This window comes from Lithobates pipiens, unplaced genomic scaffold, assembly GCF_037356315.1.
Source record: "Lithobates pipiens isolate NorthernLeopardFrog02 unplaced genomic scaffold, aLitPip1_a1.2 Scaffold_375, whole genome shotgun sequence".
NCBI lineage: Eukaryota > Metazoa > Chordata > Amphibia > Anura > Ranidae > Lithobates > Lithobates pipiens.
In genome coordinates this window covers 5,822-30,945 of record NW_027507831.1, presented here as the reverse complement: position 1 = coordinate 30,945, position 25,124 = coordinate 5,822, and the positions used below count along the sequence as shown (strand labels likewise).

Sequence of the window (25,124 nt, the reverse complement as noted above, 5' to 3'; positions counted from 1 at the left end):
GGCCTCTGATGCGATGTTGGGGGGGGGCCTCTGATGTGATGTTGGGGGGGGGGGCCTCTGATGCGATGTTGGGGGGGGGGACCTCCGATGCGATGTTGGGGGGGGACCTCTGATGCGATGTTGGGGGGGGGACCTCTGATGCGATGTTGGGGGGGGAGGGACCTCTGATGCGATGTTGGGGGGGGACCTCTGATGCGATGTTGGGGGGGGGGGGACCTCTGATGCGATGTTGGGGGGGGGGGGACCTCAACTGTGATGGGAGACTCTGATTTAACAGGAAAATCTAAACGAATGGAGATAATCTGATGTGATGACCTCCTAATGTGGGGGGGGGGTTTATCTGATATGATGGGGGACTCTATTGTGATGGTGGCTCTCATGTATAGGGGGTGCTCTGATGTCCTGAGAGGACTCTGATATTGGGGGGGTGGGGGGGCTCTTGTTTGAAGGGACTCAGATATGAAGTTCATTTGATCAAGGTGATTGTGTGCATTGTCCTAGGCTCAGGTTTCCCATTGATAAGTACATGTTAGGTTAGATGGGATGGGGGGGGGTGCGATTTTGCAAACTAAAAGGGTGCAGTGACTGAAAAAAGGTTGAGAATCGCCGCTGTAAACATCAGACCAATCACAAGATCCCAACAAGTTCATCTTTGATGTGTGGCTTGCTTTGATTAAAGCTGGTCTCTGTTCTAAAACAATATCCTCTAAATCATAGATCTGCAACAGCTGGAGGGCCGCTAATTGCATAAACTACAAGTCCCATGAGGCATAGCAAGACTCTGACAGCCACAAGCATGACACCCAGAGGCAGAGGCATGATGGGACTTGTAGTTTTGCAACAGCTGGAGGTCCGCTAATTGCATATCCCTGCTCTAAATCCATCCATCGTGTATTCTTCATGAATCTCGGTGAGCTTTGTGTATTTCTTCAGATCTGTGCAGTAATCCAGTGTGAGACTTCCTGTAATAAAGACCGCTCACTACTGCTCGCTCTCCTTGTGCAGCTTGACTGGTCTTGTCTCCGCCCCCTCCTGTCGTTTTTTCTGCAAGCAGCCTGTAGTGGGTGGAGCCTGCTGGGTCCCTCCCACAGCTCTGCTCTCTGCACAGTGATGATATCATTGCTATTTTACAATGTAATATATGGGTTTGCAAAGGTATTTTTAATACAATTCAATTTAATTTATATCCTTTGCGGCCAACAAGGAATCTATTTGAATGAAAATTTTGTGTGGCGGAGTTCAGCTATAAGCATCGCTTGTATTCCTGCTCCCGTCTCACGCGCAGCGCTCTTGTCATATTATGATTCCAATTACTGATTTCTTTGTATTTCTCTCACAGGGTGAATAATGATAAAGGAACCATGACCCCCTTCTTCCTGGGCACGCTGGCCTCCATGGGCACTACCTCTGCCTCTTCCTGTGCCGGAGCCGAGTGCAATGGCACCGGTACAAGCACAAGAGACTACTGCTACAGCGCACGTATCCGCAGCACCGTGCTGCAGGGCCTGCCGTTCGGTGGGGTGCCGACTGTCCTCGCTCTGGACTTCATGTGCTTTCTGGTAAGTTAGCAGCACTGTGCTTTATGCCGATGGTGTGAGTCTCTATCATGAAAACCAGTGACTTGTAAATGTGATCCGGGGAACGCTGATACTGGACTCTCAGAATGTCTGCCGAGTTTTGTTTTATATGTTAGATAATCTGCTTCAGAGAGAGAGACTGGGAGGGCTATTTTCAGGGCTTCTGGGAAGGACTGGGCACTCTTGTCGCATGATTCTGTGTTGGGCAACCTCCCTCTTATTCTTTAGCATGTTTTCCATGTTTAGCACCCCCTGCCGCTGACGCCCCGGCGCTGAGCTCCCCCTGCCGCTGACGCCCCGGCGCTGAGCTCCCCCTGCCGCTGACGCCCCGGCGCTGAGCTCCCCCTGCCGCTGACGCCCCGGCGCTGAGCTCCCCCTGCCGCTGACGCCCCGGCGCTGAGCTCCCCCTGCCGCTGACGCCCCGGCGCTGAGCTCCCCCTGCCGCCCCGGCGCTGAGCTCCCCCTGCCGCCCCGGCGCTGAGCTCCCCCTGCCGCCCCGGCGCTGAGCTCCCCCTGCCGCCCCGGCGCTGAGCTGCCGCTGACGCCCCGGCGCTGAGCTGCCGCTGACGCCCCGGCGCTGAGCTGCCGCTGACGCCCCGGCGCTGAGCTGCCGCTGACGCCCCGGCGCTGAGCTGCCGCTGACGCCCCGGCGCTGAGCTGCCGCTGACGCCCCGGCGCTGAGCTGCCGCTGACGCCCCGGCGCTGAGCTGCCGCTGACGCCCCGGCGCTGAGCTGCCGCTGACGCCCCGGCGCTGAGCTCCCCCTGCCGCCCCGGCGCTGAGCTGCCGCCCCGTGACCCCTGACAATGCTGCCGCCCCGTGACCCCTGACAATGCTGCCGCCCCGTGACCCCTGACAATGCTGCCGCCCCGTGACCCCTGACAATGCTGCCGCCCCGTGACCCCTGACAATGCTGCCGCCCCGTGACCCCTGACAATGCTGCCGCCCCGTGACCCCTGACAATGCTGCCGCCCCGTGACCCCTGACAATGCTGCCGCCCCGTGACCCCTGACAATGCTGCCGCCCCGTGACCCCTGACAATGCTGCCGCCCCGTGACCCCTGACAATGCTGCCGCCCCGTGACCCCTGACAATGCTGCCGCCCCGTGACCCCTGACAATGCTGCCGCCCCGTGACCCCTGACAATGCTGCCGCCCCGTGACCCCTGACAATGCTGCCGCCCCGTGACCCCTGACAATGCTGACGCCCCGTGACCCCTGACAATGCTGACGCCCCGTGACCCCTGACAATGCTGACGCCCCGTGACCCCTGACAATGCTGCCGCCCCGTGACCCCTGACAATGCTGCCGCCCCGTGACCCCTGACAATGCTGCCGCCCCGTGACCCCTGACAATGCTGCCGCCCCGTGACCCCTGACAATGCTGCCGCCCCGTGACCCCTGACAATGCTGCCGCCCCGTGACCCCTGACAATGCTGCCGCCCCGTGACCCCTGACAATGCTGCCGCCCCGTGACCCCTGACAATGCTGAGCTCCCCCTGCCGCCCCGTGACCCCTGACAATGCTGAGCTCCCCCTGCCGCCCCGTGACCCCTGACAATGCTGTGTCCCCCGAGCATCCCCTGCCGCTCAGTGACCCCAAAGTATCCTGTGATAACCAGAGACCCCTGAGTATTAGGCCTCATACACACGAACGTTTTAAAAAACGGGCTGTAAAGCTAGTAACACCACCTGGGGAAAAAAGCAGCGTTAAAAACGCGTTTTTATTAGCATTTTGATTTGGCGTCGATTCGCGTTTAACGTTGTTTTTAAGCGTTAACGCTAAGGCGCGTTTAAAAATAAATAAATAACATCCCTCTGCTATTTACAAAAAAACGTCAGTATATCGTTAATGCGCGTTTTGAGCTTTTTTTCGGTGTCAAAACCGCTCTAGCGCTGGAGCCTCCGAAGGTGCTGGTCCTTGTGTGTTGTTTTTTTTTTTTTTTTTTTGGAGCTTAAAAACGACCATGCCTGTTACAGCTCAAAAACGCCATGATGTGTATGAGCCCATTGAATAACATGGAGTTGCCTTCTTAAGCAGCAAAAAAAAGCTCAAAAAAGCTGCTGTAAAAACGTCAGTGTGTAAAACGTCTAAGGTCGAAACAACTAATCGATTAATCGACAACTAATCGATTATGAAATTGATTACTATTTTCATAATTGATTAATCGGCCACTAACATAATGGGGTTAAAAAAAAAAAAAATTAGCCCTTTATAGTAAAAAAAAAAAAAAAAAAAAAAAAAATCGCTACTGTAAATATTACTTTCACTGTCCCATAGTAAAAAATTAAAGCGGCGGTCCACCCTAAAGTGGAGCTTCCACTCATTGGAACCCTCCCCCCCTCCGGCGCCACAATTGGCACCTTTCAGGATCAGCAAGGCTCCACTTCCTGATCCCCATACCCAAGATGGCGGCGGCAGCACCCGAGAGATGATCGAGAGATCGGCTTTGGGTGCCGACATCGCGGGCGCGCTGGGCGGGTAAGTGTCATTATTTTAAAAGTCAGCAGCTGCAGTATTTGTAGCTGCTGGCTTAAAAAAAAAAAAAAAACGGCGGAACTCCCGCTTTAACCCCTTACAGTAGCGATTATCTGTTCTTTTTGTACTAATTTTAGTTTTTTTAACCCCCATTATGTTACTAAACATCTCAGGCCTGGGTCACACCTCTGTGTTTTTTGATGCTTTTTGCAGAAACACACTACAGTAGGGCTGAAACAACTGATCGATTATGAAATGAATGGATTACTCTTTTCATAATCGATTAATCAGCCAGTAACATAATGGGGTTAAAAAAAACTAAAATGAGCGCTTTATCCACTTCAGCCCCGGACCATTTTGGTGGTCAAAGACCAGACCACTTTTTGCGATTCATGCGCTGCGTCGCTTTAACTGACAATTGCGCGGTCGTGCGATGTGGCTCCTAAACAAAATTGACGTCCTTTTTTTCCCACAAACAGAGCTTTCTTTTGGTGGTATTTGATCACCCCTGCGGTTTTTATTTTTTGCACTATAAACAAAAATAGAGCGACAATTTTGAAAAAAAAACATTATTTTTTACTTTTTGTTATAATAAATATCCCCCAAAAATCTTTTTTTCCCTCAGTTTAGGTCGATCCGTATTCTTCTACATATCTTTGGTTAAAAAAATCGCAATAAGAGATTATTGATTGGTTTGCGCAAAAGTTATAGCGTTTACAAAATAGGGGACAGTTTTATGGCATTTTTATCAATATTTTTTTTTTTTGCTAGTAATGGCAGCGATCAGGGTTTTTTTTTTTAATTTTTTTTATTGTGACTGCGAAATTGTGGCGGACACATCGGACATTTTTGGGACCATTGTCATTTATACAGCAATCAGTGCTATATAAATGCAGTGATTCCTGTGTAAATGACACTGGCAGTGAAGGGGTTAACCAGTGGGTGGCAGTGTAGGGGTTAAGTGTTCCTAGGGGCGTGTTACTAACTGTTGGGGGCTGAGCTTTAATTTAGTGAACACTGATCTCTGCTCCAATCACATGGAGCAGAGATCAGCGTCACTAGTTGCTAGGCAGAATGGGGAGATGCTGTTTACAACGGCATTTCCTCGTTCAGCCGCTCCGTGAGACTATCGCGGGTATGCCCGCGGCGATCGAGTCCGCGGGACCCATGACCGGACTCACGGGGGTCCCGACCAGCAATACTGTAATATTTACAGTAATGATTATTTGCTATTTTTGTACTTTAGCCGGTTCCTGACTGGCGCACGCCGATGTACGTCGGCAGAATGGCAGGGCGGCAAATTTAAAGGGACGTACGGGTACGCCCATTTGCCTGCCCGCGCCATTCTGCTGACGTACATCGGCGTGCGCCGGGCGGGAACTGGTTAAAGTACAAAAATAGCAAATAATCGTTACTGTAAATATTACTTTCACAATTCTACAGTTAAAAAAAAAAAATGAACCCCTTACAGTAGTGATGATCTGCTTTTTGTTGTAGCATAAAGGGCTAATTTTATTTATTTTTTTAACCCCCGTTATGTTACTAAACATCTTAGACCTGGTTCACATCTTTGTGTTTTTTTGACACATAGATCATTTACATGGTTTCCTGTGGGATACGTTCGTTCACATCTCTGCTTTTTTTCAGCCGCTGTGTATTTGGAAACGGTCAGGGACTTTTTTTTTTTTTTTAACGCAAAACAATTATTATTATTTTTTTTTTTTGGTTCAATGTACTTCAATGGAGAAGCTGCAGAAAAGCTTGTAATGGGTTTTGCGGCAATTTGTGTGTTTTTTTTTTATTTTTTTTTTATTTTTTTTTTTAATCTGCCCAACAACAAATTGGCCAAAAAAAAAATGCCAAAACTCAAATCGCAGCAAAATCACATGAGCAAAAATCAAAAGGCACAACAAAAAGCACAGTAGAAACAGATCAAAAGCAAACTGCATACCAAGCCTTATCATCCACTGTCTGAAAAATTCCTTTCACCGAGCAGTTTTCCCATTTCCAAATTTTCCCGTCACTGAGGTTGAAAATTAACATCAATTTGACCCCCACTAACGATTAGAAAATCGAATAAAACGTTCTTTAAAATTACATTTTTTTTTTTTTTTCAGGGAAGATCTCCTCTAATAGTATATATCTCTTCTGTCTGTTGTTCTCAGAGTGGATTAGAGATTTTGCTTTCTAACCATATAGTTGGTTATTTATATTTACCACTGCATAGAGATTTAAGAATATTTTTTTTTTTTTTACTTTACAAAATTTACTAAATTATACACCACACTTTTTTTTTTTAAGGTTATTAACAGATTAATCGAAATAATAATCGGCCAACTAATCGATTTATGAAAATAATCGTTAGTTGCAGCCCTAGTCTGTAATGTACCTAACTTTCGGTTTCCTCTGGCAGAACCTGAGTCACCGTTCTGCTGCAGCAGCTGCTGGTTATTACTCAGCCAGGTCCATGTCATCTCTTCTTCAGCTGATTGAGGTGTCACCAAGCACCATCGCCCCCCCCCCCCCCATCATTCTATGACATCAGAAGGATCAACATGACTCACCCATTGGAGAAAGAAGAATATCACCCGACCTTCATCTATTTATTATAATAATGGGAGTTTAAATCTGACCTCCGGCCTTCCCTTCAGTCTTGCACAGTTGTACAGGATCCTCTCCTGGACTGAAATTGCTTTCCTGGATTTCACTGCACACTGTGAGCTCCTCACAACTTGCTTTAGAAACTGCAACAGGTCAGATAGAGCTCCGCCTTATTTCCTGGCTGCAGGATATCCAGCATCATCTAGCACTTTCCTCCCCCAGCCTGACTGTCCCTCACCCCCTCCCCCCCCCCCCCTTTTATTCATTGGATTTCAGTTCTTTAAATCATGGAGGCTCGGTATCAGATATGGATGTTACCTAGGATGGTCTGTATGTAAATGCAGCCCACTCCCGCAGACTGACATCCGCCCATCAATGCATTTTTGATATTTGCATAGCTCCTCCCAAAATCCAGCCTACTGCTTGCATCAGGACTGAGGGCTCTTGGGAGGAGTACTGAGGCCGGGCGCTGTGATGTTTTCAGAAAGTTATGTACAGTACCCTGCCCAGGGCCGTCTTTAACATTGATTGATTGGACCCTGGGCAAACATTTTCTTGGGCCCCCCTACATGCAATTTCGCTCTCCACATGCTTTGAGACATACATCAAAATAGCAGCTAGACTCCAAATCAGTTTACTGAATGAGATCAGGCAACGATTGCCATTTGTTGCCAGAGGTTACAGTGTATCATTACCGCTCACTGACTGGCTGCTAGAGGTTACAGCACACATTATGGGTCACTGTTTATTTTCTAGAGGTTACAGCACATGACTTTTGCTTGTTGATTGGTTGTTAGAGATTACTGTACCTCAATACTGCTCACTGCTTGGTTGCTAGAGGTTACTAGACATCTATACCACTCACTGATTGGTTCCTAGAGGTTACTGCATATCCTTACCACTCAATGATTGGTTGCTAGAGGTTACAGCACATCTCCTCAATGCATGCACACCATTGACTGGGGAGGTGAGGGGACCCATCAATAGACAGAAAACTCCTACGGTAGGAATCCTAGGACTGTTGGGATCAGTGGCAGTGCTGGGGGAGGGGGCGTTTGGATCAGTGGCAGTGGGGTGGGATAGGATTAGTTAGGAGGCAGTACACTGGCTAATTCTGAATCATGTAGAGCAAAGATCGGCAGCATTAGTAACAGAACTTCACATTGAGATATCGGGACACAGCATGGGACTAAATCTTCAAGGGATAAGGGAATTTAAACCAGGATAGTTGGCAAGTATGATGCAGCTGCTTTGGGCCCCACAATAATGATGGGGCCCAGGGTAGCTGCCCCTTTTTCCCTGCCTTAAAAACTGTCGTGACCCTGCCAGTTATAAAGATTAGTGTTAAAGTGGTTGTAAACCCTCCCCACAACTTTGTCCCATGTAAATCAGCATAAAAAACCCCTAATGAACACGGCTTGTAGATATCTCCTTACTTAATATTGTTGTAATCCTTTTTGTTCTTTAGAATGAAGTCACTGAGCATGCCCAGATCTCCCCTGATTTACGGCACACTCTCTATGTGCTTCCCTATCTGTTATCAGGACTAGGGATGAGCCGAACACCCCCCGGTTCGGTTCGCACCAGAACTTGCGAACGACCCCCGCTTTCGGTACGAACGTTAGAACCCCATTGAAGTCTATGGGACTCGAACGTTCGAATTGGAAAGTGCTAATTTTAACGGCTAATATGCAAGATACTGTCCTAAAAAGGGTTTGGCGACCTGCCTCCTGCCTCAGGGGACATGGGTCACTGCAAAAAAAAGTTTTAAAAACTGCCGTTTTGGCGGGAGCAGTGATTTTAATGACGATTAAAGTGAAAAAAAAAAAGTGAAATATTCCTTTAAATATGGTGGCTGGGGGGTGTCTGTAGTATGCCTGTGAAGTGCCACGTGTTTCCCGTGTTTAGAACAGTCCCTGCACAAAATGACATTAAACGGAAATAACACCATTTAAAACTGCTTGCGGTTTTAATGTTATATCTGGTTCCTGCAATATGGTTGAAAATTATTGAGAAACATGGCATGGGTAGCCCTCCCTGCCCATTACCAGCCTATTTGGGTCTTGTACGCATATTAAGGGGAACCCCGTACCCATATTAAAAAAAGGAAATGCGTGTGGCCCCCAGGCCCTATATACTCAGAACAGCAGTATACAGGCGGTGCAAACAAGACAGGGACTGTGTAGGTTTGTTGTGTTAAGTTGAATCTGTTTGTAATTTTCAACTGGTACATTTTTAAAGTGTAGCTCCAGTCAAAAAAACTATTTTTAAGCTTTTTGGAAAACATAGGGAAGGGTTATCACCCCTGTATAATTTGTTTTGTCGTCCATCTTTTTTCATCTCACTTGCTGCTGTCTCCTTGCGTTTGCAAGTAGGAGATGTTTGTAAGTTGGATGTTTGAAAGTAGGGGCCTGCCCTATATTATAGCGGTATGTACTGGGTACAGAGCACGCAGACAGCACGCACTATCTCCTAACACTACTGACTGCAAGCTCTATTATTAACCACTTGTTAGCCCAATGTGTGCATAAAGTGAAAGATGAAGTTATGCTGAGTAAATAGATATCAAACATGTCACTCTTCAAAATTGCACATGCCCGTGGAATGGCGCCAAACGTCGCTACTTAAAAAATCCCCATAGGCGACGCTTTAATTTTTTTTTTTACTGGTTACATGTTTTGAGTTGCAGAGGAGGTCTAGGACTAGAATTATTGCTCTCGCTCTAACATTCTCGGCGATACCTCACATGTGTGGCACATGCGAGCACATGGGGACATGGGCGCTTTAATTTTTATTTTATTTTTTTATTGTTCATTTTACTTTATTTTAGTTTGACATTTTTTTCCCCAAAAATATATTTTTGATCACTTTTATTCCTATTACAAGAAATGTAAACATCCCTTGTAATAGGAATATGGGGTGACAGGTCCTCTTTACAGTGAAATCTGGGGGTCAATATGACCCCACATCTCACCTCTAGGCTGGGAAGCCTGAAATAAAAAATAAAAAAAAAGATTCTGGCTTTGATCGTACTGGCGAGTTGGTAGAAGCACCGGAGGGCGGTGAGGGGTGGGGGGCGTCTATGGCTGGGTATTTCAGGGTATCACCGAGTATGGCTGGGTATGGCAATTTATGGCAGGATATTACAGAGTAATAGCAGGGTACTGCAGAGTATTGGGGGGTACTACAGAGTAATGGCAGGGTACTGCAGAGTAATGGCAGGGTACTGCAGAGTATTGGGGGGGTACTGCAGAGTATTGGGGGGGTACTGCAGAGTATTGGGGGGGTACTGCAGAGTATTGGGGGGGTACTGCAGAGTATTGGGGGGGTACTGCAGAGTATTGGGGGGGTACTGCAGAGTATTGGGGGGGTACTGCAGAGTATTGGGGGGGTACTGCAGAGTATTGGGGGGGTACTGCAGAGTAATGGCAGGGTACTGTACTGCAGAGTATTGGGGGGTACTGCAGAGTAATGGCAGGGTACTGCAGAGTAATGGCGGGGTACTGCACTGCAGAGTAATGGCGGGGTACTGCACTGCAGAGTAATGGCGGGGTATTGCAGAGTATTCACTGGTACTGCAGAGTATGCACTGGTATTGCAGAGTATTGGCAGGGAATTGAGGGGTTAAATTCGGTGAGCAGCGATGTGGGCACTGCAGATGCAGCCCACATCGCTGCTGACACCGATCTCTTTCCCCTCCGCTGTACCGATCGGTACAGAGAGGGGAGGGAGGAACCGGCGTCATAACATGACGCCGGTTTGTTTCCAAGTGATCACTCCATCATTTGACGGAGCAATCACGTGGTAAACGGCCGCTATGAGCGGCCGTTTACCGTGATCCGTGATGCGACCCGGCGGTCACGGATGCTCTCGAGTGCGCACACCTCGGGGCACGCGAGAGCAGAATTCTGGGAGGCCGTTAATTAACGGCCTCTCAGAGTTAAACAACCGCCCTGAAGCCGTTAATCGGCAATGGGCAGTTGTTAAGTGGTTAAAGCTAGATCACTAGCTATATAGGTGAGGTGAATATAGTGGTGTATACTGCAGTCAGGGCACAGACAACAACCACTACACAGCAGCAAGATAGGAAATCAGCCAAAAACGATTGGTGTGTACTGTGTTGAAGGTACACAGAACACCCACTGCTTCAGATGCTAAGTAACACACTACACGAGGCCGCCTCAAAGGCGGCCTTATATAGTGTGGGGCGTGCACTACACAGCCTGAGCTATGATTGGCCACAGGCAGGATGCCTGTGGCCAATCATGGCTCTCCTCGCTGCCGGCGCTGCGATTGGCCAAGCATGCGGGGTCACAGTGCATGCTTGGCCAATCATGGGGCAGCAATGCACTGCGCCACCGCAGTGCATTGTGGTCCGCGCGCGCGTCACTCGAATTTTGACGCGAACGGCCCAAACGTTCGGAATTCGCCGAACAGCCAATGTTCGAGTCGAACGTACGTTCGACTCGAACACGAAGCTCATCCCTAATCGGGACTTCCTACGGCACACAACACTGAACTCCCAGGAGACTTCAGAATCATTCAGAGCTTCCTCCTACACACCATGTGACATGACATGCAGTGTAAACTTGGCCATTACTGCAGTCTTATCAGCCGAAGCTGATAAGACTACAAAGGGAAACATTAGACATCGGCACAAGTAAATACTATGGAATAAAAGAAGTCAGCTATGAACAGGGAAGCAGGGTTGCCATAGAAACGTTGGATTGAGAAGGAGGCTTGGTTAACAGTACAGGAAGTGCTCAATGTAAGGGCGGAAATGCACTCCACTGTGGACTCAGAAAACAATACTTAAGATGGCGCTGCCTAACCCCTGGAAACAAGTTTTTTAAAGTTTTAAACAGTAAGTAATATGCGATTTGGGCTGGATTACAGTGGCTATAGTCTGATAATTACTTATTATAATGGATTAAATGAAGAGAAGCATTAGAGTGGGAGAGTTTACTTCCTCTTTAAGGGGGGACACCCCTGACAGGCGACGTCAGCTCCTCCCGAGTGCGGCGTCTAAGTGACAGCTTTACAAGAGGACTCTGCAAGGAGAGATGGGCCGGAGACCTTTGTTTCCCCTGGACTATTTTTGCTTCTAGCTGTCACCGCAGCCGTTGGGGTTTGCCCGAGCAAGGGGTTGCTGGAGCAGGAGATTCAAAGAGGAAGCAGTTTGCTGCCTGCGAAGAGGTCAGGGCAGACAACAGGCATGAAGGTAGTCAATATCCAGGCGGTGGGTGAGGCAGGTGGCAGGCATGAGGTTATCGGGGTCCAATCAGAGGAAAAGACAGGCAGCAGGAACGGGCGCAGACTACAACAAAGGCTAGAGAAGAATGGTAAGGTGATCTGGGTAATCAGAACAACAGTCTCGTGTACAAAAAAGCTGGTTAGATGACACAGCGTCAGCTGCCAGAAAGTCTCGGGGTCCAACTAGAGGTCAAGGCTAGCGGTAGACGACAAAGCAAACAAGATCCATGTGTAGGTCGAGGCAGGTAGCAAGCAAGGTTAGTCATGGTTAAAGTTGGAGGTTGAGGCTAGCTGCCAACAAGAGCAACCAGGGTCCAAGTAGAGGTTAAAGCTGGCGGCAGATAAAAGAGCAATTGGGGTCCAAGTAGAGGTTGAGTCTGGCTGCAGACAAGAGAGCAGTCTTGGTCCAACTAGAGGTTCAGGCTGGTGGCAGATGAGAGCAATCGGGGTCCAAGTAGAGGTCGAGGCTGGCAGCAGACAAAAGAGTAATCTGGGTCCAAGTAAAGGTAGAGGCTGGCGGCAGGGAGCAATTGGAGTCCTAATAGAGGTTAAGGCTGGCAGCAGACTAAAAAGCAATCTGGGTCCAAGTAGAAGTTGAGACTGGCGGCAGATAAGAGCAGTCGGGGTCCAAGTAGAGGTCGAGGCTGGCGGCAGACGAGAGCAATCGGGGTCCAAGTAGACGTCGAGGCTGGCGGTAGACAAGAGAGCAATCGGGGTCCAAGTAGAGGTCGGCGGTAGCAGCAGATGAGAGCAGTTGGGGTCAGTCAGGTTCGAAGCAGGTTAGAGATTAGTGATGGTCCAATTAGAGGCCGAAGCCGACGTCGGGCAAGAGAGAATTTGGGGTCCAAGCAGAGGTCTAGGCAGGCAAAGCAAATAGCAGGAATGGGAAGAGGTGACAACAAAAGCTGGAGAGAAGGGCAGGTGTTTCCGGGTCAGCCATGGGCATTTAGAACAACAACCTGATGCACAAGGTAGCTGGTAAAAAGGCACAGCACCAACTATCAAAAAGGAAGGCAAATAAATACCCTCAAAGTCACTGTGACCAGCCATGGTCAGAAGACCACAAGCCGCCAGGATGCACACACGTAACCTGCTGCGGACTGACAGGACAGGTCATGCGCCTGGCTGTGCATACCCGAGTCCTTGTAACTAATGTTTTCAGAGACATTCATGTAGAAACTAATGGGGTGACTTTGTATGCTGGCTGCAAGTTCCATACACGGCTATGCTTGCTGGTAATGGAAGCAATGATGCTGCCCTCTTGTGGCCAAAGAGAGGCATGGCAGTAACTTGTTTATATATATATATATATATATATATATATATATATATATATATATATATATATATATATATATATATATATATATATATATATATATATATATATATATATATATATATATATATATATATATATATATATATATATATATATTTTTTTTTTTATATATATATATATATAGTATGGATAACTGGAGACAACTGATTGTGTATTCTTAATTTTGGCACAAAATTTTCTAAACTTTAAGAGCCTGCATAGGCATAAACAGAAGTGAGGGGGGGTAGTAGATATTAAATCGTAAGTATGTATAAATCTGCAGTTTTACTGTCCTGGCATTCTGTTTATTCCTTGATTGAGCTCTTGCAAGTATCTGTTGCCAGTAGGGCTGCAACTACCGATTAATATCATAATCGATTAGTTGGCCGATTATTGTTTCGATTAATCGGTTAATTACCTTTAAAAAAAAAAAAAAAAAGTGGGTCAAATTGATGTTCATTTTCAACCACAGTGATGGGAAAATTTGGAAATAGAAAACTTCTCAGTCAAAGGAATTCTCAGACAGTGTTTGTGGTTTTCCTTCAGAAATTACATTCATTTTAAAAACAGAATGTTAAAAACAAGTGAAAATTTCAAACAAAATTCTTTCATTCAGCGAATGTACAAAGATTTTTCGTCTGAATATTCTCATCTGCAAATTGATCGGTGTGACCAGCATAAGGCTCGGTGCACACCTACGCAGTTTGCTTTTGATCTGTTTCTGCAGTGCTTTTTGCTGTGCGTTTTTGATTTTTGTGCACGTGATTTTACTGAAGTTTGCCTTTTTGGGCAGATTAAAAAACACAAATTGCTGCAAAAATGTGTTACATGCTTTTCTGCAGCTTCTCCATTGAAGTATATTGAACCAATAAAGCACCGTTTTGCATTTTTAAAAGTCCCTGACCCTTTCAGATGTGAACGTGTTCCATAGGAAACCATGTAAATGAACTGTAGTGCGTTTCTGCAAAAAGCACCAATAAACACATAGATATGAATCGGGTGTAAAGACGTTTAGTAACATAATGGGGGTTAAAAAAAAACTAAAACAAGCCCTTTATAGTAGAAAAAAGAAGATCTGACTGTAAGGGGTTCATTTTTTTTAATTTATTTTTTTACTGTAAAATTGTGAAAGTAATATTTACAGTAACGATTTGCTCTTTTTTGTACTATAAAGGGCTCATTTTAGTTTTTTTTTTTTTAAAGTGGTTGTACACCTTTACAAACCACTTTGACCTACAGGTAAGCCTAGATTAAGGCTTACCTGTAGGTCCAAGAAATATCTCCTAAACCTACACGGTTTAGGAGATATTTGCCAAAACACAGGCACCGCTGTCTACGGTGATATGCCGCGAGTGGAGGCTCCCGTGCGCATGCGCGGGAGTGACGTCATCGCGGCTTCTACGAATGACAGCGGAGGAGCGGCGAGACCCACGAGAAGATGGATGCTCCGGAATACAGGGGACAGCGGTGACTTCGCTGGCTCCTGTGTCAGGTAAGTGACACATAATGGACTACTATGCGATGCACTATGTTGTACTATGCGATGTACTATGTTGTACTATGCGATGCATAGTAGTCCATTATGCTTTACCTTTGCAGGAAATCAAAGAGGAAGTAAACTCATCAGGGTTTACTTCCTCTTTAACCCCATAATGCTACTGGCCTATTAATCGATTATGAAAATTGTAATCGATTCATTTCATTATCGATTAGTTGTCGATGAATCGATTAGTTGTTTCAGCCCTAGTTGCCAGAGAGAGGTGATAATTCTTTGAGCTTTATTACCTCCCTGTGGGGCTCCCAAAAAGAATGACAGAGATGAGAGTCACAAAGCTGCATTGTGTGTCGTCTCTCTGGATCCTCTCCATGTACAGAGGCGTGTTGAGAAGCTCCTTACAATCCCATGTTGTGTCTCTCCAGGCCCTTCTCTTCGTCTTCTCCTTCTTGAGGAAAGTGGCCTGGGACTATGGGCGGTTGGCGCTCGTCACCGATGCCGACAGGTAAGACGTGTGACCGTCGCCACGTTGCGGCCTGCCTACTTGTATATGTTCGCTTTCTTTCGTTGTTACTTATTGCTTCCAGCTGCAAACGACATTGGGCCATTGAGGTTTGCAGAAAAGATTCAGAAATGTTCTTCTTGTACAATCCCATATAAAACCAACAACATCCGGTGAGGCACCCAGCTGGAGAAAATCTGAAGAGCAGGGGAGATCAGCTTACACTGCAGCCGTTCATTAGAACACGCCCCTCCCCCCTCTGTGCTAGCAGTACTTTGAAATCCTTGAGTTGTCCCCGCGCACGCCAGCCGCGCAGGACTGATTGGAAATCTTATAGACTTTTGGCAAATCTACATTTATTATTATACGCGACCAACAGTTTACACAGCACTTTACAATGCACGGGGGGGGGCAGCACAATTACAATACAGTTCAATACAGAAGGGCCCGACTCGTAGAGCTTACATTCTAAAGGTAGGGGGTGGTACAAGAGGTAATAGATGCAGGGAATTATTTGATGGTGGTGGCTCAGGGACAGTTGTTGGGTGGGTGTGGGATAGACTTCCCTGAATAAGTGAGTTTTCAGGGATCTCCTAAAGGTGGACAGGTTAGGGGCTGATCGGATATACCGGGGCAGGGAGTTCCAGAGGATGGGAGAGGCTCTGGAAAAGTCCTGAAGACGAGCATGAGAGGAGATAACAAGGGATCTAGAGAGCAGGAGGTCCCGGGAGGAGTGGAGGGGACGATTTGGGCGATATCTGCAGATGAGGTTGGTGATGTAGATGGGGGGGCGATGTTGTGGATGGCCTTGTATGTTATGGTTAGTATTTTGAATTTTTTACGGTGGGGGAAGGGAAGCCAGTGAAGGGATTGGCAGAGAGGAGCAGCAGTCACGGAACGATTAGTGAGGTGTATTAGTCTAGCAGCAGCATTCATAATAGACTGAAAGGGGGAGGAGCCTGTGTAAGGGTAGGCCATTAAGGAGAGATGCTCGATCAGAGATATTGGGGAGTAACGGAGACATTCTATACCTTGCATTGAAGGTGGTACCCAGTGAGGTGCTCTATGGGAAATATTAGAGCGGGATGAAGAGATGATGTACAGTATCTCACAAAAGTGAGTACACCCCTCACATTTTTGTAAATAGTTTCTTCTATCTTTTCATGTGACAACACTGAAGAAATGACACTTGTCTACAATGTAAAGTAGTGAGTGTACAGCTTGTATAACAGTGTACATTTGCTGTCCCCTCAAACTAACTCAACACACAGCCATTAATGTCTAAACCGCTGGCAGCAAAAGTGAGTACACCCCTAAGTGAAAATGTCCAAATTGGGCCCAATTAGCCATTTTCCCTCCCCGGTGTCATGTGACTCGTTAGTGTTACAAGGTCTCAGTTGTGAATGGGGAGCAGGTGTGTTACATTTGGTGTTATCGCTCTCACTCTCTCATACTGGTCACTGGAGGTTCAACATGGCACCTCATTGCAAAGAACTCTCTGAAGATCTGAAAAAAAAATTGTTGCTCTACATAAAGATGGCCTAGGCCAGTGATGGCGAACCTTGGCACCCCAGACGTTTTGGAACTACATTTCCCATGATGCTCAAATACACTGCAGAGTGCATGAGCATCATGGGAAATGTAGTTCCAAAACATCTGGGGTGCCAAGGTTCGCCATCACTGGCCTAGTCTATAAGTAGATTGCTAAGACCCTGAAACTGAGCTGCAGCACGGTGACAAAGACCATACAGCGGTTTAACAGAACAGGTTCCACTTAGAAGAGACCTCGCCATGGTCAACCAAAGAAGTTGAGTGCACGTGCTCAGCGTCATATCCAGAGGTTGTCTTTGGGAAATAGACGTATGAGTGCTGCCAGCATTGCTGCAGAGGTTGTAGGGTGGGGGGGTCAGCCTGTCAGTGCTCAGACCATATGCCGTAGGCTGCATCAAATTGGTTTCTATGGCTGGCGTCCCAGAAGGAAGCCTCTTCTAAAGATGATGCACAAGAAAGCCTGCAAACAGTTTGCTGAAGACAAGCAGACTAAGGACATGGATTACTGGAACCATGTCCTGTGGTCTGATGAGACCAAGATAAACTTATTTGGTGTCAGATGGTGTCAGGCGTGTGTGGCGGCAACCAGGTGAGGAGGACAAAGACAAGTGTGTCTTGTCTACAGTCAAGCATGGTGGTGGGAGTGTCATGGTCTGGGGCTGCATGAGTGCTGCCAGCACTGAGGAGCTACAGATCATTGAGGGAACCATGAATGCCAACATGTACTGTGACATACTGAAGCAGAGCATGATCCCCTCCCTTCAGAGACTGGGCTGCAGGGCAGTATTCCAACATAACGACCCAAACACACCTCCAAGATGACCACTGCCTTGCTAAAGAAGCTGTGGGTAAAGGTGATGGACTGGCCAAGCATGTCTCCAGACCTAAACCCTATTGAGCATCTGTGGGACATCCTCCAACAGAAGGTGGAGGAGCGCAAGGTCTCCAACATCCACCAGCTCTGTGATGTCATCATGGAGGAGGGGAAGAGGGAGTCCAGTGCCAACCTGTGAAGCTCTGGTGACCTCCATGCCCAAGAGGGTTAAGGCAGTGCTGGAAAATAATGGCGGCCGCACAAAATATTGACACTTTGGGCCCAATTTGGACATTTTCCCTTAGGGGTGTACTCACTTTTGTTGCCAGCGGTTTAGACATCAATGGCTGTGTGTTGAGTTATTTTGAATGAAATACTTGTATAGCGCACAATGCGAACTGAATCGCCTCTAGGCGCTGTGGCGAGCTTTGATCATCTGCTAAAAGAGGAAGGTCTTGAGTTTTTTCCTAAAAGCCAGGTGATTTTCTTCCAGGCGGATGTTTATTGGTAGAGCATTCCATAGCCGAGGCCCTTGGACAGCGAATCTCCGATCCCCCTTGGATTTATACCGGGCTTTGGGCATGAGGAGGAGGTTTTTGTTGGCTGATCGAAGACTGCGGTTTGGTGTGTAATGATTTATTTTCTCCATTAGGTATTGCGGAGCTTCTCTATGCACGCATTTGTGGGTGAGGCAAAGGGTCTTGAACGTGATCCGATTTTTTACGGTTAGCCAATGTAAGCTCCTCAGTGAAGGAGAGATGGATTCCCAGGGTTTTTTTCCTGTTATCAGCCTTGCCGCCGTGTTTTGGATCAGTTGTAATCGCGCAAGTTGATATTGTGGTAATCCTATGTAAAGCGAGTTTGCGTAGTCCAGTCGTGAATTAATTATTGTTCCAACTACCACTGCTTTGTCATTCTTTGGGATAAAAGGGATGAGTCTGCAAAGCATGCACAGCAGATGGTGAGATCGACTGACTACAGATCCTATTTGCGCATCCATTGACGTTTGTGTGTCTAATATAACCCCAAGACTCTTCGCTTTGGTCTTTGGGGAGATAGTCTGCCCAAAGACGGTTGGTGGAGACCAGGAGGTTTTGGTTGCGGGCTTATGATTTGGGTGTAAGATAAGAAGCTCTGTCTTTGATTGGTTCAGCTGGAGGGAGTTGGTGGTCATCTAGTCCTCTATTGATTTGAGGCAGTTTTCAAGTTGTTGTTGGTGATCTTTTTTTCCATTGATCCGGAAATAAAGTTGTGTGTCGTCAGCGTAAGAGTGGAAGCCGAGATCTGAGCATCTGATGATTTGAAGGAGTGGGCGAATGTAAATGTTGAAGAGAACGGGTGACAACGGAGAGCCTTGAGGGACTCCGCAGGTGACTGCCCGAGTTTCGGAGAGGAATTTTCCTAGTTTCACTGTCTGTGACCGATTTCCTAGGAAGGACGCGAACCAATGGAGATCTATGTCTTGGACTCCGGCTACTTCTGTGAGGCGGACGAGTAGAGTATTGTGATCTACTGTATCAAACGCTGCACTTAGGTCTAGCAGTACGAGGAGACACGGCTCTCCGTCATCTGCTGCTTCGAGGGCGTCATCCCAAATCTTGAGGAGCGCTGTTTCTGTTCCATGACACGGGCGGAAGCCTGATTGCAGCTGGTCCAGGAGTTTGTGAGTATCCAGGTGAAGTTGTAGCTGATGTAGCTTTCTCCATGATCTTAGAAATGGTTTTGAGGCTTGTAATTGGCCTACGGTTGTTTGGATCCTGAGGGTCCAGGTTTGGTTTCTTGAGTAGAGGTTTGACGATGCCTTGTTTGAGGATGCTGGGAACAATCCCTTCATGGAATGATCGGTTTACGAGGTGGGTTATGGTTGGAGCCACGATGTCGGAGCATTCTTTCAGTAGTTTTGTGGGGATGATGTCAATAGGTGAGGTACTGTCACGCAGTTTATTAATGATGTTTTTTGGGGTGTCTACGGTAATTGGGGATAGTGAAAATTTCGGCGGTTGCGGTATGTTGGTGCGGACATCCTCTTTATGTATTTGCTGGCTGAGGTTGGATGTTTTCTTCTGACAAATTGTTTCCCTGATGGTTTTGACTTTATCGATGAAAAAATCCGACAGTTTGTCACAGTAATCCTGGGATTCGCTTTCTGGGGGTTCTAGGCACACCGGATTCATTGATGGATTAACCAGTTTAAACAGTTCCCGTGGTTGGTTTGTGGCCGTTGAGATTGTATATGAGAAGTGGTCCTTTTTGGCTTTGAAGATTGCTTTCCGATAATTCTCTGTCAGACCTTTGTAGTTAAATAGGTTTTCCTCGGTGGGATTTCTTCTCCATGTTCTTTCCGCTCTTCTGCGTTCTTGCTTTAGTACGGAGAGGGAGCTATTAAACCATCCAGCATTTTTCTTCCTGATGAGAGCCCTGGGTTTTGGTGCTACCGAGTCTGCTGATTGCAGTAATGCCTTGTTCAGGGAGTTGAGTGTTTCCTCCGTAGAGTGGTTTAAGTTTATTGTAGTTATCTTTTTGGACAGAGTGGTTTTGAAGGCTTCGGAGTACAGTTTTTTATGCGATCTGGTCCAGTGCGTTGTTGCAGGTTTCCGTTTTGCGTTGGTGATGTTGGTAGCGATTTTGAATTTGATGGCGTGGTGATCCGTCCATGGCAGAGTTATGTTGTCGAGTATGTTGACGTTGATGTTCTGTTTGAAAATGAGGTCCAGGGTGTGTCCTGACCCATGCGTGGGAGTCTTTATCAGTTGCTGTAGACCCAGTTCTTCTAGTTGATTGATGCAGGCAGTCGCAATGGGGTCTTTAGGCTCATTTGCCCAAAGGTTGAAATCTCTGAGTGCCAGGAAATTTTTGAATTTTAGGGTGTGCATTGCAAAGGATTCCGTGAGGGGTGAAAGAAGATTGGACTTTGGTCCCGGTGGTCTGTAGCACAGTAGAATATGAGTGGTGTCATGGGGTGTTGGTTGAAGATGTAGCGTCAGGGTTTCCATAAAAGGCACTGAGTTCTGAGATGATGGTTTAGTGAGATCCAGGTGACCTTTAAAGATCACTGCTAGGCCTCCTCCTTTTTTCCCTATCCGGTGTTCGGTTAGGATCCTGTAGTTTTCCGGCACCAATTCGGTGAGGATGGTGTTGCAGTCAGAGGTTAACCAGCTTTCGGTGATGAAGAGGCAGTCTACATTGTTCTCGATGATGAAGTCGTGTACTTCCAGTCTATGTTTGACTGCAGACCTGGCGCTAATCAAGGCGCAATCTAATTGTAGTGGTCGAGTAGATGTCTTCCTGTGGTTGGGAGCTGCTTGTCGTCCGGTTTTTAATAGTTGTTCTCTTTGAAGTATTTTTTGTATGGAAGATGGCAATGTGGTGTTGATGTTCCTTAGTCTGTGCAGAACTTCAGCTGAGTGTTTGAAGTAGCACATGGTTTGTGGATGCTGTTGATGGTACTATGGGCCTAAGATGATGATCCTGATCAGGGTATTGATCCTGAGGTGGGGCTAGGTATCAGACTTGCCGCCGTGCTTGAGGCTATTAGCGCGCAAGTTGATCAGGGGATGCCTGTATGGATGCGGAAGGAGTTGTTGTATTCTGTTGCTGGCTGTTCCAGCTACCTTTACTTAAGGTGAAGGTCTCTGCTCAGAAAAGAAGTCTGGCTGTGATCTGGAATAGTCGTCCTAGGATATCGTAAAAAATGGAAAGGAGGCCGGAGGTAGGGGTATGCTAACCTATGGTTGTTCCTGATTGTTCCAGAGGAAGGCGAAAAAACCCCTGACAGTAGCAGCCAAACGCACCAGTGGGGCAAAAATTCCTTCCTGACCCCCGTAGGCGGTCGGACGGAGTCCCTGGAACAATCACTGAGGGGGGGGGGGGGGTGGAGGTGCGCGCTTACCTGGCTGCGGTGGTCCCTGTTAAACACTCTGGTTCCAGTGAATCTGGCTTGCTGTCAGCCTGACGTTTCTGGAAAGCTGTCTGGTTGCCCCTTGCAGTGAGATCTTTAAAATGGAGGGGAGGATGGATGTAGGATAGAGGTTAGAGACTCCTGTCTTAACTCCTGTTTTCAACTCCTGGTTGTTAACTCTCCACTTGTGTTCACAAAATCCACATGCAAGACACCATCAGGGAGCAAGCTCCTGGAGGAGTTTGTATAACTACCTTTTATACACCTGTGCACAATTAACCCCTCCCCTAATTTGGCAGGAAGAAAGAGGTAAAAAAAAATGCTGTTTAAAAAGTGTCAGAAAAAAGGTCTTTTAAAAACTGCTAGCAAATGTATCAAATAAAGGAGGGGATTTTGCGGTAACAGAAAATGTACACTGTTATACAAGCTGTACACTCACTACTTTACATTGTAGACAAGTGTCATTTCTTCAGTGTTGTCACATGAAAAGGTAGAAGGAAAGATTTACAAAAATGTAAGGGGTGTACTCACTTTTGTGATATACTGTACCTCTCTACAGAGGGTGTCTGTGGAATTGCATCCCCATGTGTAAGGTGATATTGGATGAGAAGACCTGGCTCACCATCAGTAATCCAATTTCTCCCAAAGGTGCTCAATAGGGAGGAGGTCAGGGCTCTGTGCAGACCAGTCAATTTGAACCACAGTCATGGTGGAACAGAAAAGGGTCTTCACCAAATTGTAGCCGATTGTGCTCCTCTGACCTTCTGGTAACAATGTCTTTTGTATACGGAGCATTAACCATAAACTTCACTGGAAACTCCCGAACTCCATCATTTGGGGGTTCACATACTTTTGGCCATATAGTGTATGTATTTTATTCTCCTCTTGCTGTTGGGGGTGACCCCCCCTCTCCCCCATTAGGGACGTGCCGTGTGTTGGTCATTGTGCCATGTAACGTGTCTTGTGTTTTTGTGTTCCTGTACCCAGGCAGAGACGGATGCAAATTTCCCGGGTGGAGCGAGAATAGTATGTTCCCTGTCTGTGTGTTGCTTTTCCTCACTAATAAGGACTTGATTATTTTTTTTCCGCAGCTGCGGTTCTCTCTAACCCGATCTTTGGATGCATGCAGAGTGTCTCTCCATCTCTCCTCCATTCTTCTCTCTCCCCCTCTCTCACCTATTGTATATATTGTATTATGACATCATACAGGGGTCCTCCTTCCTGCACACAGTTCTGGTTCTGATTTTAATCTGCAGTTTTCTGAGTGATTTAACCCTTTCCTCTCTGCACACACATTAGTATTTCTTGCTGATGTCTTTTTGTTCTTTGTTATAGTGTGGCCTCGGCCATGCACTCCGAGAGCCATGACCGCTACGAGCGACTGACCTCCGTGTCCAGCTCGGTGGACTTTGACCAAAGAGACAATGTGAGTACGGCTCTTTTATAAGTGGGGACGTTTTTCTGTGTGCACTTTTATTTATATATAAAAAAAAGCCTTTTCACTTTTTTTTTTTTTTTTTTCATCCTTTGCCACATCTCAATGCTGCTAATTCCCTCCAGCCTTTTTGCAGCCACTACCTGTTTGCATTCACTCTAGTGTTAGCTGCATGGCAATTCTCAGAGCGGGTTTCCTGATGGTGACAACAGTAGGCCATGCCTGCATACTAGGCATTGAAATGGCCTTATGTAATCTCCATTGGAAGCCAGGGTGACAACACAGGAGCGCAATTGGGAGACAGAATGTTGTCGCCCAATAACAGGAAATGCCTGAACAATTCCCTCCATGGCAAGATCACCAGGGGTTATTTTAATGAAACTGCACATTTTTAAATGTTGAAAATGTCATGACTATAATGAAGCCTCTATGACGGTGGTCTCCAAATTGCAGCCTGGGGGGCTGGGTAAAGCCTTTTGCTTGCTTGTATCATTTGTCAGCAACATGGGCCACTATTTACCCCCCCCCCCCTTTTACTGACATCAATGATGGAGCACTATTCTCCCCCCCCCCACTAAGGCCACCAGTTGGGCCACCGGTGGGGGGCACTATCCCCCCCACTGGCGCCACCGGTGGGGGCACTTTCCCCACCCACTGGTACCACTGGTGGGAGGCACTATTCCCCCCCCCCCACTGGCACCACCGGTGGGGGGTACTATCCCCCCAATGGCGCCAAGGGTGGGGGGTACTATCCCCCCAATGGCGCCAAGGGTGGGGGGTACTATCCCCCCAATGGCGCCAAGGGTGGGGGGTACTATCCCCCCAATGGCGCCAAGGGTGGGGGGGTACTATCCCGCCAAGGGTGGGGGGTACTATCCCCCCAATGGCGCCAAGGGTGGGGGGCACTATCCCCCCCCCCAATGGTGCCAACGGTGGGGGCACTATCCCCCCCCCCCCAATGGCGCCAAAGGTGGGGGCCACTATTTCTCCACCCACTGGCACCAGGGATGGGGCATTGCGCCAGGACATTTTCTTCTCCCACTGTCCACAGTCCAGCCCCCCTAAAGTTTGAAGGACAGTAAACTGGCCCTTTATTTAGAAAGTTTAGAGACTCCTTCTCTATTAGGTCTTGGGGCTCATTCACTCTAGTGGTTGAGGGGCAGTAAAGCCCTACAGTTGAACAACATTTTTATCGGATGTGATTAAAAATCACGTCCGATTGAAGAGGCTACTGATGGTGGAGCATAGCAGTCCAGGCAACTGAGGAGCATACCGAAGGCTGCGCCAAGGCACAGGAGTCATGGGGGGGGGGGGACACAGGGCACACTTGGAGAGACAGTGCACGTTGCAGACATGGGATGCAGGTGGCACAAAGACACTGAATCGGCAGAAGGGTTGGGTTATTTGGCACAGAAGACTTAAGACTCACTGCGGAACATGCTGACACTTTAGCTATTTATGTGAACAGCAATCTTCTTCATGAGGCTAGCACTCTGGGTAAAACCCAAGAAAGGCTTGCTGATAAGGTGGTAGCACCTGCCCTCCTGTATGGGGCACAGGCCCCATAAGTTCATGGGGGGGGGGCCTAGAGAAGTAGGTGTGGGCGCAGTTACTGGAACCAATCCCCCATGGCCCTCCCTGTGTTTACAAGTGCTTCAGTTTATGAACGGGGAGCCTCTGTATAGAAAACTTCCTGTTCATTCAGTTTGCAGCTAGCGGTTTTTGAGGAACCTGCGTCCTCTCTCTGCCTCAACAGTGAGACTGTGTGTGTCTGTTTAGACCCCTGATATTTCACCAAACCTCACAAAAAATGTAAAAAAAATGTTGTGAAAAATAATTCATCAAAACATACTTAAGGTCTTATTCATGCAGGTTTTCTAGTTGCATGAATAAGTGGTTTGTTCATGAGGCTGGGAGCCGCCTGTTGGGTTTGGTTCACTGTTCCTGCCAGCTAGGCTGTACGGGCCTCCCTGATTTCTAACCGCAGTCCTGAACCCAAGAGTTCCGGTGCTGCACGCTGTGGAGAGGACCTGGCCTTGGATCCCAGTAGAGGTGTGAGGGTTACATTGGGTCTTTATGACATCCAGCGATAACGATCTTTGTGCGGTCCAGTTGTGACTCGGAGTGAGGATGACTTTGTGTGTTTTTTGTTTTTTTTCTTCCAGGGTTTCTGCTCCTGGCTGACGGCAATCTTCCGGATAAA

General features: G+C 47.4%; 1 protein-coding gene across 2 annotated transcripts; it reads left to right on the top strand.

Moving 5' to 3' along the window:
* Positions 1-1,339: 1,339 nt before the first annotated feature.
* Positions 1,340-25,124, top strand: LOC143956637 (mechanosensitive cation channel TMEM63B-like; the record flags this gene model as incomplete). Of its 2 annotated transcripts, XM_077466829.1 has the most annotated exon segments (5): positions 1,340-1,559; positions 15,147-15,226; positions 22,474-22,512; positions 22,822-22,912; positions 25,087-25,124. In XM_077466829.1, coding segments are annotated over 5 exon segments (446 nt in total), but the record flags the coding sequence as incomplete, so codon positions are not given.